This window comes from Meles meles, chromosome 11 (assembly GCF_922984935.1).
Source record: "Meles meles chromosome 11, mMelMel3.1 paternal haplotype, whole genome shotgun sequence".
Classification (NCBI taxonomy): Eukaryota; Metazoa; Chordata; class Mammalia; order Carnivora; family Mustelidae; genus Meles; species Meles meles.
The window spans coordinates 50143399-50160697 of NC_060076.1; the positions used below are offsets into that span (position 1 = coordinate 50143399).

Below are 17299 nucleotides of genomic sequence, written 5' to 3' on the forward strand. Positions count from 1 at the left end.
TTAACACACACTTCTACATAGTCTAATGGATATGGGGCTTATCGATATGTTTGAGTATATAAATACATGATTGCTATAAGTGCTTACTAGGTGCCACATCTTATTCTATATGTTTCCTCTTCAAAGCAGTCCTTGGTGGCAGATGCTGTAATTGTTCTTATTTCTGGGATGGGGAAACAGAGGCACAGTGAAGGAACTAACTTACCCAAGGTCAAACCCAGGATGGGGCTTTATCATACCGTGAAGTTCTTTTTGTAGAAAAGACTTATGATTTTGTCATTTACTTATCCTTGTTTTAATTTTTCTTTAAGCATAAATGTCGAAAATATTTCCTGCGAAGCATAAGAACCCCTGATTGTGGAAGGGCCCCACAAGCACTGTTGACTGTAAAGTGAAGAGAAGTATGAGAGAGCCATCTGGTTGAGTCTACCACCGGAAGACCACCACATCCACCAGAAGACCCAGGATGGATCTGCACCAAAGCACTGCCATCCCTTTCCTGGAGAAATGGTGTTTGGAGAAGTCACTCTCTGGCTGCAGGAGACACTATAATGTCAGGAAAAAACTGAAGTTAATTCGAATCTTGGGCCTTCTCATGGGCCTAGTCGCCATTAGCACTGTCTCATTTTCAATCAGTGCCTTTTCTGAGACGGAGACCCAGAGCACAGAAGAGGCCGTGGGGGCAAGTGGCTCTAGCGCCATACACGGTTACCGTCAGAGAACTCTTTTAGATTTAAATGACAAGATCCTGGATTATACTCCACAGCCCCCTCTTTCTCAGGAAGACACATCTGAGAATGCTACAGATCATGCCCAAGGAGACTACCCAAGAGACATCTTTTCCCTCGAGGAGCGAAGAAGAGGCGCCATCGTTCTGCACGTCATTGGAATGATCTACATGTTCATAGCCTTAGCCATTGTCTGTGATGAGTTCTTTGTTCCCTCTTTGACTGTCATCACTGAGAAACTGGGCATATCTGATGATGTGGCCGGAGCCACCTTTATGGCCGCGGGGGGCTCTGCCCCTGAACTTTTCACATCTCTCATAGGGGTATTTATTGCTCACAGCAATGTTGGCATAGGCACAATCGTGGGCTCAGCGGTGTTCAATATCCTCTTTGTTATTGGCATGTGTGCTCTGTTTTCTAGAGAAATCTTAAACCTGACATGGTGGCCGCTCTTTCGGGATGTGTCCTTCTACATCGTTGACTTGATCATGCTGATCATATTTTTCCTGGATAATGTTATCATGTGGTGGGAAAGCTTGCTTCTCTTGACAGCTTACTTTGGCTATGTGGTTTTCATGAAATTCAACGTCCAAGTAGAAAGATGGGTGAAGCAAATGATAAACCGCAATAAAGTCGTCAAGGTGACAGCTCCAGAGGCCCAAGCGAAGGTTGGTGGTGGTAATTATTTATTGAATGTTCTGAATGATTATGTATTTGAGATCTACCACTTTCTTAATGGGATGGGGTTTGGAGCTATCGTGGGTAGCAGATTGCTTTCTGCAGTTCTGTGATAGCCAGACTGATGGGGCAGTGGGAAACACAATTTGGGGATATTCTGGTGGATGTCTCCTGAATTCCCAAGCTCCTGGCTTCTGAGTCAAGCATAGATAAATACAGGTTACATAAGTATCCCAGAGACTCAACAGTTATTTGCATCTGGAAGTAGGCATAATGATTTTGTGAGCAATTTAATTTTCACAGGAGTGTGTGTGTGTGTGTGTGTGTGTGTGTGTGTGTGTAACTCAGCAAGTTGCAGGTATTTTTTTTTTTAAGTAGGTATGTGACAATGATCAAGAACCATCTTTTTAAAGATGTTTAAGGAAGAAAGTTTGCTTGTGTCGTCAGAGCTGTACCTTTAAGTGAGCAGCAGGGCCCAAAAGGACTGGTTATTGGAAATGGTCACAGCCATTTTTCTTAATCCACACAATGATCTTCAGACCGCTTGACCAGGGACTGATGGAGATCCATGAGAGGGAGTCATTGCCAAGCCCTGCTGTCTGCCTCCATGGCTTGATGGCCCACTTTGCATGCCGAGATAAATATGACCCAAAATAATTTTACAGTAGAATTTGAGGGAGTTTCATGATAAGAGTGGCCATCCTTCCATTTAGATGGTGAGCACATTGGTATAGGGCTGAGAATGAATTGCTCTGCAAAAAGGTAAGCCAATTTTTAAAAATAATGGATAAACAACACCAAAAAATCTTGGGTTAAGTATATAATGAAGTTCTGATTTATATCCTAACATTGGAATGTTGTCTCTGAATGTGATTTTAAACAGAAAACCAAAATACATATGCAGATTTTTCATATGAGCATCTGGGGGAAATCTCATGTATGCAAAAAACAGATGTTGAGTGGAGGGTGAGATATTTTATCAAAAAAAAAAAGATGATATTAACTTAGCATAATTCCTTTATGTTCAAGTTGGATGACCACCCATCATTTTTATAGCAACCATGACATGGAAGCAAAAAACAAAAAACAAACTAAAAAAATCCCCCAAAACCAAAATGCCAATAATACTATTTATTACATGTAAAAGAAAAATGTTTTCTACTATATTTTTTCTGACATTTCACTCAGCATATGGTCATTTGTTAGAAACTGTAGTTTAAAAAAAACCAAAAAGTTATTTAGCAGTAGACATGGCAAGTAAGCATTCAGATGTTAGAACCGAATATATATCCTTGCAGGCGTCATTGGACCCCTCTTCCTGCTCTAATTTTGTAGCCAAAAGGATGATCCCTCAAGCCTGATTGCTAGTTTGAGCAGTTCACATTAATAATCTATGTGTTTATTTCAATTAGAGTACTTAATAATTGCCAAGGGAAGGGCATATTTGTTTAGAGTCAAGGAAACAATTTGTTGTCTTATAAATACACTGGGCACATCAAGGGTAAAAAGTCTTTTCGAGGGCTCAGTATATTTTTGTTTTGTTTCACAACAGTGGAACTTCACTAACTTAATCACAGATTCTGCTGAAGGTTATACTGACAACGTTTGTGATAAAGGAATTTACAGAGCAATCCAAAGGTATATTTAAAATGCAGGGGGATTTTATATTCCGATTTGAGGGGGAGCTGGTTCTGCACGTTTGGGAATAACTCTTTAAATACAGTTTCCAGGCAATATTTAATCAATTATAAACCATTCATCAAAGGAGCTCTGGCAGGATCTTTACTATACAGAAGGTGACTCTCATGTCATTTTTGTACTTGAAAGTCAGCAGCTTAGGCTGACAATCCTTAGCAGTAGTTATGCAAATCCATAATTCAGTGCTATGCTTAATATTGTGCAGTTTTTAAATTTGGAAATTCTGGGTTTACCTAGTTGAAAAAGGGAGTAGATTGGATTCATGTCTATTTCTCCTGTTTTTTTATTTTTCCCCCAAACTATGTTGACTGTAGTATTTACCTTATTAGCACTAAGTAGCTTTAATTTATTCCTTTTAGTTGTTATTATTTCTTTTGGCATTCAATAACTACATTGAACTACAAATTATCATGAGAATAGAATTTTTTTAAACATAACTATGTCTTGTTTGGTGTTCCTCAAAAATGCTAGAATACAGTTCTTAGGGGGAATAGTGCATAATGATAGGAGATTTCCTTTGGGAAATTTCACCTTGCCAATTTCATTTTGAAGTGTCATTGGAAAAAATTTTTTTTTGTTTCAGCTGTTAGTCTTTATCATATGCTTGATTTCAGAATCTCATGGAGGTTTTGCTGCCCAAACACTGAACATAAGCTGTCCCAAAGAGGGATGAGTCTTTGTGAGTGTGGCCGTCTAGTTCTCTAATCTGTAGAGTTGATTTCTGAAGACATACCCCACCGTCCTACAGAAGCCAGTGCTTCTGATATCATCAAACCATGCAGCTAAGAGACCCTAACCCAAATGCAGCCCTCAGTGAAGCCTTCATGGAGAGGAATGAGCTGTAGAAGAATTTAGGAAGCAAAATAGCATGTTTTTTTGTGGTTGTCTTTGTACAACTATGGAGCATGGGAGTTTGGGAAACTAGAGGAAACATATTTTAGATGTTCTTACACGCATCATCAGTGGTTCTTGCTAAAAAATCATCAGCTCTGCTGCGCTCTTGGCAGTGAACTGTTTTGGAAACTATTTGCTTCAGAGGCAAGTTGAAAATTCTAATTTGGTTCCATTATTGAGGATATATGTCATGGGGCAACTAGGAAACATGGAAAAATGTGAGCTGGCATATTTCTTCATAGTTACAGTAATATTTTCGCATCTTGTTTAATTTTTACACCCTGTGTGTGGTTTTTATTTGTTATTACTATTATTTCTTTTAGTGATAGGAATATCCTTTTTGAAAAGTTGTGTGGTGTCATGACAGGGTAAACAGATCTGGGACACTGACTCACGGTAAAAAAGGGTTTTGACCTCAGTCTGTAATCAGCTGGGTGATCTCAGAAGTTATATAAACTCTTTGAGCCTCGGTTCCCTAATTTGGACATGAAAGTAATAATGCCAAAAAAAAGAAAGAAAGAAAAAAATAATGCCTACTTCATGGAGCTAGGAAAATTATTAAATGAAGAAATGAATGCTAAGCACCTAACATAGTCCTTGGCAAACGTGGGTTGTTCAATAAATGTTAGTTCTTTTCCTTTTATCATCTGTTCTTAAATGAAAAGTGAGTCAAAATAAATTATTTTCTTAATATTTATTTATTTACTTGAGAGAGAGAGAACGTGAATGTGAATGGGGGGAGGGGCGGGGGGGGAGAGATAATCTTAAGCAGACTCCCCGCTGAGCACGGAGTGTGCTGGAGGGCTCCATCCCACGATCCTGAGACCATGACCTAAGCTGAAAACAAGAGTCCGACGCTAAACCAACTGAGCCTCCCAGGCACCACTAAAATACGTTATTTTAAATTCAAGAATTTCACATTTTTTTAAAAAAAACTGGAATTCATGCCAGTGAATCACTGAGTTAAGCAGGTCATTGTCTCCCTTTGGGGCAGAGACTGTTTGTCACGGTATGATATTTATAAGCTCTCGTTCACATAGAGTGAATACATGCAGACCAGGTATTATCATAAACTCTAAGGAAACCTCCAAATGCATTTATTGTCCTGAAATTTTATTGTGTAGATTTTTGCTTGAAATAAGTAAGCCGTGAACTTGGGTTGAGAAATACCAAAGCTGAGCAGAGATTTTTTTTTTTTAAGGGTATTCTTATGTGTAAATGATTGGGCCTCTCTTCTAAAAACCTCTCCAAATTGGTCAGGAATAACTCTGAATCCTCAGGATGTGAAGCCGCAGAGTCTCAGGACATCCAGAGCATTTTACTGTGCTTCTTTCTGGTCCCTTGATCTGTTCCTGTGCTAGGCTGTCATTGGCCTAGAAAGCAGCTGTCCGTGGTATTTAACTTCTTCTGAGATTTGGCATTATAATCTGACAGCAAGTCAGCCCAGTTCTGATGAAGGGGACGGTCTAAATAAAGGCGCTTAAAGCTGGATCGTGGAAGCGTAGGCTAGTTAGTAGTTTAGGTGTGCTTTGCTTTATTCAGTTTGTGTATTCCTGAAAAGTTGTTTGTAAATAGAGTTTTTGTGGTTCAGATTGTTATTAATGTTCATGAGAAAAACAAAACTGGAACAATACTATAAATATTCCTCACAAAGCGAAGTCGTTCTTACAAGGTACTAAACCACAAACAATCTTATCAATCCAAGTGTGTAGGTCCAATGTTGCTTATGGCATGGAAGATTCTAGATATTCAACCTTTGTTTCCTTTCCTAGTAAATGAATTAGTAAAATTCATGTACAAACTTCAAGGAAGGTAAGGTAAGATCATCTTTATAATAAAATAAATGGATAATATTACTTAGCAGATTTGGGAACTCTCTGTCCTTGTCACAAGAAAGAAAATTTAGGCATTAAAATTCTTAACTGAGGGCGTCTGGGTGGCTCAGTTAGTTAAGCGACTACCTGGGACTCAGTTCATGTTCCTGGAGTCCTGGGATGGAGTCCCACATCAGGCTCCCAGCTCTGTGGGGAGTCTGCTTCTCCCACTGACCTTCTCCCGTCTCATGCTCTCTCTCACTGTCTCTCTCTCAAATAAATAAATAAAATCTTTTTAAAAAATCTTAACTGACCAGATGTCTGTGAATGTAGTATCTTTATCTAGGAATACAGCATGTCCTCTTTTCCTTGCTTTCTTGCCTTCTACTTACATTAAAAGCAAATGCTTTGGTTACTGCATGTGATTCAGAGAGTTAACAGGCATTTCAACAGACCCAGAAAGCCCAGCAGATTTTAATACACAGAAGTCAGATTACATTTGGCTTTTCGTCCTTGCTTCCCTGATTTCTCCAGTAAGAGAAGACCTAAACTTTGTGAATCCTGGCAATCTTGAGAGCAAGGATTTACCACCATTTTCCTTCCTCTCTCCCTTTCTGCTTTGTCCATCCCCCCCGCCCCCCATTCCTCTCGTCCCTTTTCTCTCTGTCTGTCTCTCTTTCTGGCAGAACCAGAACATTTGTGTTTTAACTTTAATAAGGAATGGGATTGCTATGTTGAACTCTTCTTTTTTTTTTAAAGATTTTATTTATTTATTTGACAGAGAGATCACAAGTAGGCAGAGAGGCAGGCAGAGAGAGAGAGAGAGAGGGAAGCAGGCTCCCTGCTGAGCAGAGAGCCCAATGCGGGACTCGATCCCAAGACCCTGAGATCATGACCTGAGCCAAAGGCAGCGGCTTTAACCCACTGAGCCACCCAGGCGCCCTGAACTCTTCTTTGGCTGTTGGGGAGGCAAGTACATCTTCAGTGTAGATGATTTCATTTTCTCATTCTTTTATTTTCAAACTTCTTTTGTTTTAAATAACTCCCTAGTAGGCAGAATTGCTACATTTTGCTTAATTCAGTTTGACAATCATTATCTTTTAACTGGAAAGTTTCATTTATTTACACTGATTGTCATTACTGTTACATTTGGATTCTTTCTATTATGCTACTTTTTACTTTCTATTCATTCTGATCTTTCTGTTTCTTTCTAATTTTTTCTTCCTTTTTTTTTTTTTTTTTTGGAGAAGGAGGGGCATTGAATTATTTTCCTTAAATTTCTTTTTCTCTTTAATAGTGTGGGATTTACACACTCTATTTCCATCTTTTAGTGTTGGCCTATAAATTTTAATGTGTATAGTTAACATAGTATAGGTTAATTACACTCCTGCCAAATAACCCAAGGACCTTAGGACATTTTAACCCTATCACTTCTCCCCCGCTGTATATGATCCAAAGTCCATGATTTAAGTTCTGTCTTCATGTTTTATAACAGCTTTATTGATGTGTAACTTCACTTTTTTAACCCTACAAACTAGACGTTGTCATCATGCCATCGGTGATTTTAGACTTAACCATTTTTACCAGCTTTCCCCCTCCTCACTCTTTTCTCCATTTTAGACCTTTTTTCTTCTACTGAATTACACTTTTCATAAGTTCCTTTAGCAAGAATCTATTCCTAGTAGGTGCTTCTGTTTGTGTTTGCTTAGAGATGAATTTTGTTTTTAATCCTGAAAGACAGTGTGGGTAGAAAATTACTTTCTCATTTGACTTGGAAAATTATATTCCACTGTCTCTGGTTTCCATTTTTGAGGTTGAAAAAAAAAAAAAACAACTGCTGTCAGTGAAAATGTCGGTCCTTTGCAAGAAATCTGTCTTTTCTCTTTGACTACATTTAAGGTTTTTCTCCTTGTTTCTGGTGGTTACTGTTTTCCTTATGCCATGTCAGGTATTGTTTTCTCATTTATTTATCCCCTATTTGTGGTTCACTAGACTTCTTGAATTTGGAGATTAGAACATTCTACCAGTTTCCACTCTACCTCATTCTTCCTACGGTCTTGTAGAATTCCAATTAAACAGATATCCCATCTCAACCCATCTACCACATCTTGTAACTGCTCCTTTTTTTCTGTCTCTGTCCCTCATTCTGCTCCTTTCTTTATGTCGATCTCCTAGTTTCTAATTTTCTCTTCAATTTTGTCTACTCTGCTCTAGAGCTCATCCATTAAGTTTCTAACATTATTATATTTTTCATTTCTAGAAGTTTTTTTGTGGCTCTTTCGCATCTGTCAGGTTGACTTTCATTGTTTCTTATTCCTTAATCATGTATTGACTTCTTTTATTTCTTTAGAAATGTTAAATTCATTTATATTTCATAATCAATATTCTTAATGACAATGTTCTTGCAGATCTAGTGTTGTTGTTTTGCTGATGCTCGATCATGTGGTGTTGCTTTCTTACATACATAGTGATTTAAAAAACAAAAAACTGAATTCCTATCCTTGGAACTTTACCCATGGGAAGTCATTGAGGCCTGGGTTTTAAGTGTGTTCTTCTAAATAGAAATGTATTTGTTCTTCGGCAGGTGACTGATAACACAATCAGCCTGGCATTATTCTAACCTAGATGTTTGACTTTTTCTACCCACGTAGTGTGAACTCAGACTCCAAACCCATGTGAGTGAGCCAGTGATAGAAATTTTTAAAGGACTTGTGCTTACTTGGTGGTGTTGATACTAAGAAACCCCTGACTCCTCACTAACATAGTTAGATAATTTAAAAAACATTATATCCAACATTTTGGGGTATGATCTACTGAGAATTGTTTTTCCAAATATTTGGTCTATTATATTGCCAGAAATATATGTTTCAGACTATGGGTTTTTCAGATGATAATGCATATAACAAGAGATACTGATATGAAATTTTAACTGAGTACTCTCAGAGTGTTTCATGCAGCCTAACCACCACAATAAAGCTTCTCATCAAGAAAAATCCTACCAATGGCAAATTTGGAGTCAAATCTTACAGGCAATTCTAACCAAGTTATTTGGGACCACTTTAAATTTGCCTTTTAAATAATATTTTTACTAGATACAAAAGTAATATATTCATTGTACAGGATTTTAAAAACACATCAAAATATATAAAATAACCCATAATCTCTCCACTGTACCATCCAAAAATAATTCTGCACATTTGCACATATTCTTCCAGACTTTTCCCACATGCACATACACACACGTGTATTCACATATGTATCTAAATATTTAGATAAATTGGAATCATATTGGACATGCATAACTTTAAACTTGAGTGTTTAACATTTCAATTTTTTAAGATTTTGTTTATTTGAGAGAGAGAGAGAGAGAGAACATGCATAAGCATGGGGAAGGGCAGAGGGAGAAGCAGACTCCCCACTGACTGGGGAGCCCAAGTCAAGGCTCAATTCCAGGAATCGTGAACTGAGCTGGAGGCAGATGCTTAACTAACTGAACCACCCAAGTCCCTCCATTTAATTTTTATTTGTTTAACTTGACTATTTATGAGTATTTCCTCATATCATTAAATGCAATTCCTTGTTTAGTATTATTGTAAAAAAGAAAGTTCTTTTCATATTATAAAATGTTGCAAATATATCACTACTATAAAAAATGGTACAACAAAGAGCCTTACATACACACACATTTCTGATTACAGAGAAACAGAAATTCTGGATCAAAGTTTATGAGCACTTTAAAGGTTCTGCTACATTGCAACATACTTGGTAGTGTTGACTATTATCATTTTTAGTGTTTCTATGTTTTCACAGTGAATATAGCATTTCATTGTTTTAATTTGCATTTCTTTGAGAGGTTACATATGGAAAAATATGTTTACTGAGAATTAATTTTTAATAGGTTGCCAGTTTGCTGTATATCCTTTGTGTCATTTTTAATGTTTTCGTGATGATTCAAAGATCTCTTGCAAGTATATGTTGAGAATCACAAACATTAGCTTTCATCCCTCTCCATGATTTCCACACTCATATAAAGCCAGGAGGTTTTTGTGTTTTTTGTTTTAAAGGATGAATTATTTTGAAGGAGGTCTTATGACTCGGGGGTTGGGAGATGAGGTTCCCAGGGACTGGCCATGTGACCTTCGGGGGAGCCTGTTCCACCTAAGACCCCTGTTTTCTCATCTGGAAAATGGGAGACTTGACCCGGATGACCTAAAACGTTGCTTCCAGCTTGCATTTCTGTCCTTGGAAGCTCTAGTGTATCCTACGTGGAGTACTAATAACCTAATACATTTACCTAAAACAGAAGGCCAGATCCTAACCATCCCGTGCCACCAAACTCTGTTTCTAAATTGGCTTACCTGCACTATTTTCACGCAAATGGCTTATTGGCTTTGCCAAGCAATAATCTTGCCTTGGGCATGTGGTAGGAGGTGTTGGTTCCAGACAAGAGAACAAATTGCTTGGGAGAAAGTCATTTAAAGTTTACAGCAGGATTCTAGACCTGCTCAGCATTTGTGGCTTTTAGCTGGGAAGACTTACTTTGGCAGCTCCATGTGCATCCCTGGGATGCTTGTCTCTCCACAGTCGAGAGAAGATAGAGGTCTCAAAACTGGTCATGTGCTTCATACCAGGTCCTTACTCCAGCAACCCTCAAATAGAGATCATCTCCACCTGCATAGCAGGAACCTGAGAGTCAGGAAACATAAAGGATTGCCTGGGGTCCCAACTGAGTGGTATTAACCTGCATTTGAACTTGGGTCTGACTCCTAAATGCCTGCTCTTCTGGTGCTTCTCACTGGACAGCTGGTGATAAAGACAAGCGCAAACCCCCAAATTCGATTCACATTTCGTATTAGGCTCTGTTCAGTTAGTGGCTTTCAGATATTTTTCAGATAAAATTCAGATAAAAATTATCTGAAATGGAGGCCATTTCTACATGGCCTCCAGTAGAAATCCATTTCCATTCTAACCCATCGTGTTGTACAGTGTATGTGTGCGCACAGACATAGGGTCATGCTTACATACACATACAAAAATAAAATCTAAGTGTGATGCACTTTTTATTACCTAAACTTCCCATGCTATCAAAAAAACCAATTGCAACCCTCTAATTTCTTGACCCATCCATCAGTTGTCACCTGAGTTTTAAAAAATAATATGTTAAGAAATTTCTTTTTTCTCCTCTTCCTCTTCGCAGGGTTGCCCTGAAATTCTGTGCTAGTTCACCACACAAGGGCATCTTTCTGACCAAGGGGATGAATAGGGACAGAAAGTCAGACATCACTCTGCTGGATAAGCTATGTGCTTTGGTTTGGAACCGTGGCTGCCTAGAGGAAGGGGTGCCTCTTCTTCATTCAGCCCAAGTGCCCTTTCGGCTGGTGGTGGCTTTGCCTCATACCCTCAAAAACTTCTCTTTATAATTGGCTGTTTAGAGTCTCAGACCATGGATCTATGGGGACCCATATGTGTATACAAAGGCATGCTGATGTGTTCATGATTGGGACCGTTTCAGGCATTTAGTCAGATCCGCATGTTATCTCGGCTTCCTCCCCCAGCACACACTGTGTCCACGTTCAGTTGGGTCACTTCCACCCGCCGATTTCTACAGCATCCTAAAATGCCACCATTCGCCAAGCTATGTCTTGCTCTCTGGCTCTGACATAGACTGATTGCAGGCGAAGGAAGGGGCAGATCAAAGCATGATATGCTCCCTGAGCCTCGACTCATCCTTGTTTCCCAGGGAGCTTGTCATCGGGTGGAAAAGAAATGTGCATGAAACAGGGAGATGAAATCAGAGGAAAGCAGAACCTTGGCGAGAATACCAAAGCTGCATTTCAATTAGGTTGGTTTCCTTTTTTTTTTCAAAGGCTGGATTTGTAAGCCAAATGATGCAGACGTGGTTCTCATGCTGGTAAAAACTGGTGGGTTTGGAAAGGGTCCGGGCACGAGGCCGTAGTAAAGTCACGCTTCATGCTTACAGCTTTAATGGATACACTCAGAATCTGCACTGGCAGGAACCAAGCCTGGAGATTAATGTCCTTTCCATCCCACAGAGTGGTGGTCTAAACCCGGTCCAGGCACTTTGGCCACAAACATCTCTCCTCTTTGACAATAAAAAGGCCAGTTTATCTCCTAGGTCCCCACCAGCTCGGATAACTCTGTGCTTCTCCATTTTTTAAAAAAAAGATTTTATTTATCCATTTGAGAGAGAGAGCAAAGGAGTCGGTGAGGTGTGGGCAGAGGGAGAGGGAGAAGTGAGCCTAATGTGGGGTCCCCCGGGAGCACAACCTGAGTCCAAGACAGATACTTAACCAACTGAGCCACCCACGTGCCCCTGTGCTTTTTGACTAATGGGAAAGAAACAAGTATATGCCTGTAATTATGGACTGGCCAATAGAAGAGGTGATCAGGTAATGAAGCCTTGAACTCACCTCCTTCCATGGGCTTTTCCAATTAAGGAACCCTATTGGAGCAGCTTAGTTCCTTCGGAGAGGTAATGAGGGCTGCCTTACCCATCCGCAGGACCTTCCTGGAAAGGGCCAAGTTTCCAGTGCACTGTAAGTCCCTTTCTCTCTTACTGTTTGATGGATGTTGAACTGAGAAAGCAGGCAACTGGTAGAAACACAGGTTTCACCCTCAGCAGCCCTCTTCCTCCCACTTAAATCTGCTCATCTGTTGCTCTAACCTCTCAAGTCGACTGGCTTGGTTTCGTTTTTCCAGGCCACCGGATAGCAATTAAATACATGTCGAACCACTTCTATTATTTTAGGCCTGTGGTAGACCCTGAGTGTGGGTGTGTTTCAGAAACCTGGGACTTCGTTTTCTGAGACTAAGTATGACAGTGAAGGTTTAACACGATGGAATTATTATTTAAGCCTGGGAGAGTGTGTGACCATCCTAGCTGTACAATCTTGGGCAAGATACTCAGCCTCTCTGGACTTACCTTGGCTTATCTATAAATTCGGAAAAATAATATAATTTTCTTCATAGAGAGGCTGTGAATTTTTTTTTTTTTAAGATTTTATTTATTTATTTGACAGAGCGAGATCACAAGCAGGCAGAGAGGCAGGCAGAGAGAGAGAGAGAGAGAGAGGAGGAAGCAGGCCCCCGCTGAGCAGAGAGCCCGATGTGGGACTCGATCCCAGGACCTCGGGACCATGACCTGAGCCGAAGGCAGAGGCTTAAACCACTGAGCCACCCAGGCGCCCCGAGGCTGTGAATTTTGATGTAACTGCACAGAAAAAGTGCTCAGCAGAGTGGGGTCCCACCTGCCTACCCAAAGGTGCCCTACTCCTGACCTCTTTTCCTGTCAGTTCCTTCCCTGCACTACTGGCCCCTGTCCCTAAGTCCAGTGTCTCTACCCCCAACCCGCAGCTCCCCAGAGTGTTTTCCTCCTGTCATTTCAGGACCTTGCTGCCATGCCTCCCATGCAGCCATATGAAGGGGCAGTTGCCCCAACTAATCCCTAACTAATAGCTCAATCCTCAGTGTCCGGACTTGAACCTGCTTTCCCTCTGTTCTTGCAGAGGATTAAGAGGGAAGCAGTTTCCCTATCTATGCCACTGAACCTCACTCAGCAGTGAAATTCTCCTGTGCCCTCCTGTCACTGCCCTGTAAATGCATTTACTCTTCCCTTATGTGCACCATCAATATTTAATCCTAGCTCGTCCTGTCTCCATCCGATCATGGCTCTTCCTGATGTTGGTTTGTCAGCATCTGTGTTTTCTGCCTTGGATTCAGTCACTGCCCTCGACTCAGGGACTAACCAATCCCATTTGCAGGGTCTGTTCCCAGGCTCCTCGGTAAAAGTGCAAAGGGCGCCTAATGCCTTTTGAGAGGTTGGCAGTGGTGGTGATGAGTGTTTGTGATGAAAGTCTGGGTCCAGAAAAAAATCACAACATGAGTGGCTTGTGTACTAAAGTCAAGTGGCAAACAACAATTTTCCAACTTAAGAAATAAGTCATTAGAAATTCCCCAGTCCCTTCAGGTTGCAAGTGTGGGTATCTGGATGGGTAAGAGCACCCAATGCTAAAAGTCCAATCACTCCAGCTATAGCTTCAAGAATTTTTTTGAGATATAATTTATTACAGAATATGATATCCTATTTTCTGTTATTATAAAGAAAACTATTTATTTATTGTTTAGAATTATAATCTCCCACAGGATTTACCCTAAGTGTACAATTCATTGGTTCTTAGTATGTTCACAGAATTGTAAAACCAGCACCACTGTCTAATTTTAGAACATTTTCATTACCCCAAAAAGAAAACTCTATGCCTATTAGCAGTGGTTCTTCCTTTCCTCTCTCCCCACAGTCCCTAGAAGCCACTAGTCTACTTTCTGTTGCTATAGATTTGTCTGTTCTGGACATTTCATAGAATGAAATCACATGATACGTGGCCTTTTGTGTCTGAGTTCTTTCACTTAGCATGTTTTTGAGGTTAATCCATGTTGTAGCCTTTTTATGGCCAAATATTCCCCTATGCAGCTGGACCACAATTTGCTTATCCATTCCTCAGTTTATGAACACTGAGATTATTTCCATGGTGGGGGCCATCATGAATCATGTTGCTATGAACATTTGTGTACAAGTTTTGTATGGATGTATGTTTTCAGTTCTCTTTGGCCTAACTTAGGAGTGAAATCAATAGGTCATATGTTCACTCTATGCTTAACATTTTCAGGAACTGCTAAACTGTTTTCCCAAGTGGCCACAGCATTTTGCATGCCTACCAGCAATGTATGTTCCAGTTTCTCTCTGCCAGCATTTGTTACTATGTCTTTTCGATTATACCCATCCCAGTGGATGTGAAATGGTACCTTATTGTGATTTTGATCTGGATTTACTTGAAGGATGATGATGTCGAACATCTTTTCATGAGTTTATTGGCCATTTGTATATCTTCTCTGGAGAAATGTCTATTCAAATATTTTGCCCCTTTTAAAATCAGGTTATTTGCCTTATTGTTGAGTTTAAGAGTTCTTTATATATTCTGGATACGAGTCCCTTACCATATATATGATTTGCAAATATTTTCTCCTATTGTGTGGGTTGTTAAGGAATGTGCTCCATAGATGAGGCAGCTCCTAGACTGGGGACCCTAGAGTCTCCAAGCTGTTCTAGGCATACTTCTATCTAGAGTGATTTGGGTCCCTTGGGTCCAGCCCTAAAGCTGCCTCTTCCCTTGAGCTGGTCTTGAGAAAAGATCAGTCTCCTTGAAGTTAAGGACTGGAAAAGGATTCAGGTTTTTGTGGGGTTCAGGGCTTCCTGATTATGGAGATTGTGGGAACGTGTGAATTTACTTGAATTTTGGTCCCTGGATATTTGTGGTCTGCTGGTGACGTTACCTCTCCTTACCTACTCCTGACTCTTCTCTGTATTATCTAAGAGAGTTTCTTGTCATCAGATCCCCTTCCCTACATCTTACCCAGAAGCCCTTGTCAGGAAGGCAGTTGGACCACTGGCCTTCACTTCCACATGAGAGCCTTGCCCATTTTCCATCTGGACCTTGGCGCTTAGCTTTCTCTGTCTTGGTTGTGGGCCAGTCCTGTCCATTTCCCCCGCTCCCCCCAGTATAACCTTCCTACTCTAGGCTCTAGGAACATTTGCCTCTATCTTCAACAAAATTTTGTAAGTATATGGCGCAGCATACAGTAAATAATAACAATATGGTAATGATCTACTCCATCATTGTCTACCAGAGCAGTAATTGGATGAACCTGATTAATGAGCTCACTCTGAGAGTAAAGAGACCTTCTCCAAGCAATCACGCTTATACCATGCAATCGTGGTACAAAAATACACAATGGTTTCAAAGCTCCAGCAGTTTCCAAGGGGCTTAGAAACCATCTTCTAGCTTGCTTCAGCTGCACAGTGACTGGTGGCACAGCGGAGGGAGTTGTGTGGCCGTGAATAAGAGGCTGGTTTATTTATGTAAGTTCAGAGGGGCCAGGCTGCTCTCCTGATGCTTATTTTGAAAGACCGTTACAAATCTGCTGTTCTCGGCTGCCTTTTATTTTAAGTCCAATTAAGTGCATAGCTACAAATAGCTCTGACCTTGAAAGCTAAGTGAAGGTGAGATGGGAGGACAGGCTCAGGAAGCATATGTTTTGGCATGTTCGCGCTCTACAAGTCATACACACTCACGGAAAATAAATAGAACAGGACAAGATACTGTTGTGCTTTAGGAGGAAGAATTGGAATGCCCTGGGAAGTAGCACCACATGCTTCCTGGTGGATGATCATAAACTGTGCTAAAAATGAATCCAGCTCTCTCCCACTTCTCTGGGGCTCTGGGAGACAAGCCCCCCAGATGTCCTGTGATGTCCGTGGCATTCAGCGCCTCATCGGTATGTCTGCTCGGGCCACAGCCAAGTTGGGCTCTCAGCAGCCCCAGCTCAGGATTTCTATCGTTTATTTGTAGTCAAACAGAGCCTAGAGTACCATGCACCATTTCAGTTCAGTTTCTTGCAAATGTGGATCACTGAAAGACTCTTCTGTTGTTGAATAGCTCTTTTTGAGAATCTTATCAACATGGAGCCTCGTATTAAGATTCTTAAAGTCCTAGAGTTGGATTATAGAGGTTTAAAGATTTTTTTTTCCTAGCCATCTTTACAAAAATAATATGCAATATTTTGTGATGTGCTATGAGCTGCTCTTTGCGCTTCTTACCCTTAACCTCACAAGTCCAGGGGCAAAAATACTTGTTCAAGAATTTTACTGATTCACTTAATGGCAATTTTTTTTTTTTTTTAAATGTTGTTAGTCACCATACAGTACATCATTAGTTTTTGTTGTAGTGTTCCATGATTCATTGTTTGCATGTAACACCCAGTGCTCCTTGCAGTCTGTGCCCTCATTAACCACCACCAGGTCATCCGTCTCCCCACCCCACTCCCTTCTGAAACCTTCAGTTTGATTCTTGGAGTTCATGAAGAAACAGTTTTGGTTTCTGTGCAAATATTTTACAATATTTTTGTTTTCTTACTACCCTATTAAATGCTCCAACATTTCATGAGTTACATATGTGTCTATCTGTCCCCAGTTCTTTACATCAAGAAACAGGGGCAGACGGCTTTCCCATTGTCTCATGGGATAGCGCAGTAATTGACGAGGTGATAGGAATGGGTCACCGTCTGAGCCCCCAGGCAAGCGGGACTGCAGACACAGAGAGACAGTGGCAGGCACTACATGAGCCTACTAGGACATAGGACCAGAAGGATTTCAAGCACATTTTCGTGTAAGGTTCCCATACATTATCTTTATGGAAAGGACCACTCTAAGGTGAATATCCCAAAAAAAGCATTCGTGTAGTCGTCTTAGGAGAATCATAAACCACTCTCTGGCAGTCTGTATTTGTATCTGATGGTAATCTCCTAATCTTCTGTTTTTGTGGAAGTCCTGTGTCCGGAGGATCAGAACAGAAACAAGATCCAGGGCCAAGAGGACTTTGAAGAGCCAAGGAGATACCAGAAGTCCAAAGTTCT

General features: G+C 40.4%; 1 protein-coding gene across 2 annotated transcripts in view; it reads left to right on the forward strand.

The window, feature by feature from the left end:
* SLC24A2 (solute carrier family 24 member 2) overlaps positions 1 to 17299 on the forward strand; it is a 246533-nt gene that overhangs the window by 2216 nt on the left and 227018 nt on the right. For both annotated transcript variants that reach the window (XM_046023532.1, XM_046023533.1), the window contains exon 2: positions 312 to 1396. In XM_046023532.1, coding sequence (XP_045879488.1) covers positions 467 to 1396 — 930 coding nt within the window. In that variant the 5' untranslated portion in view covers positions 312 to 466. The remainder of the gene's footprint in view (positions 1 to 311; positions 1397 to 17299) is intronic.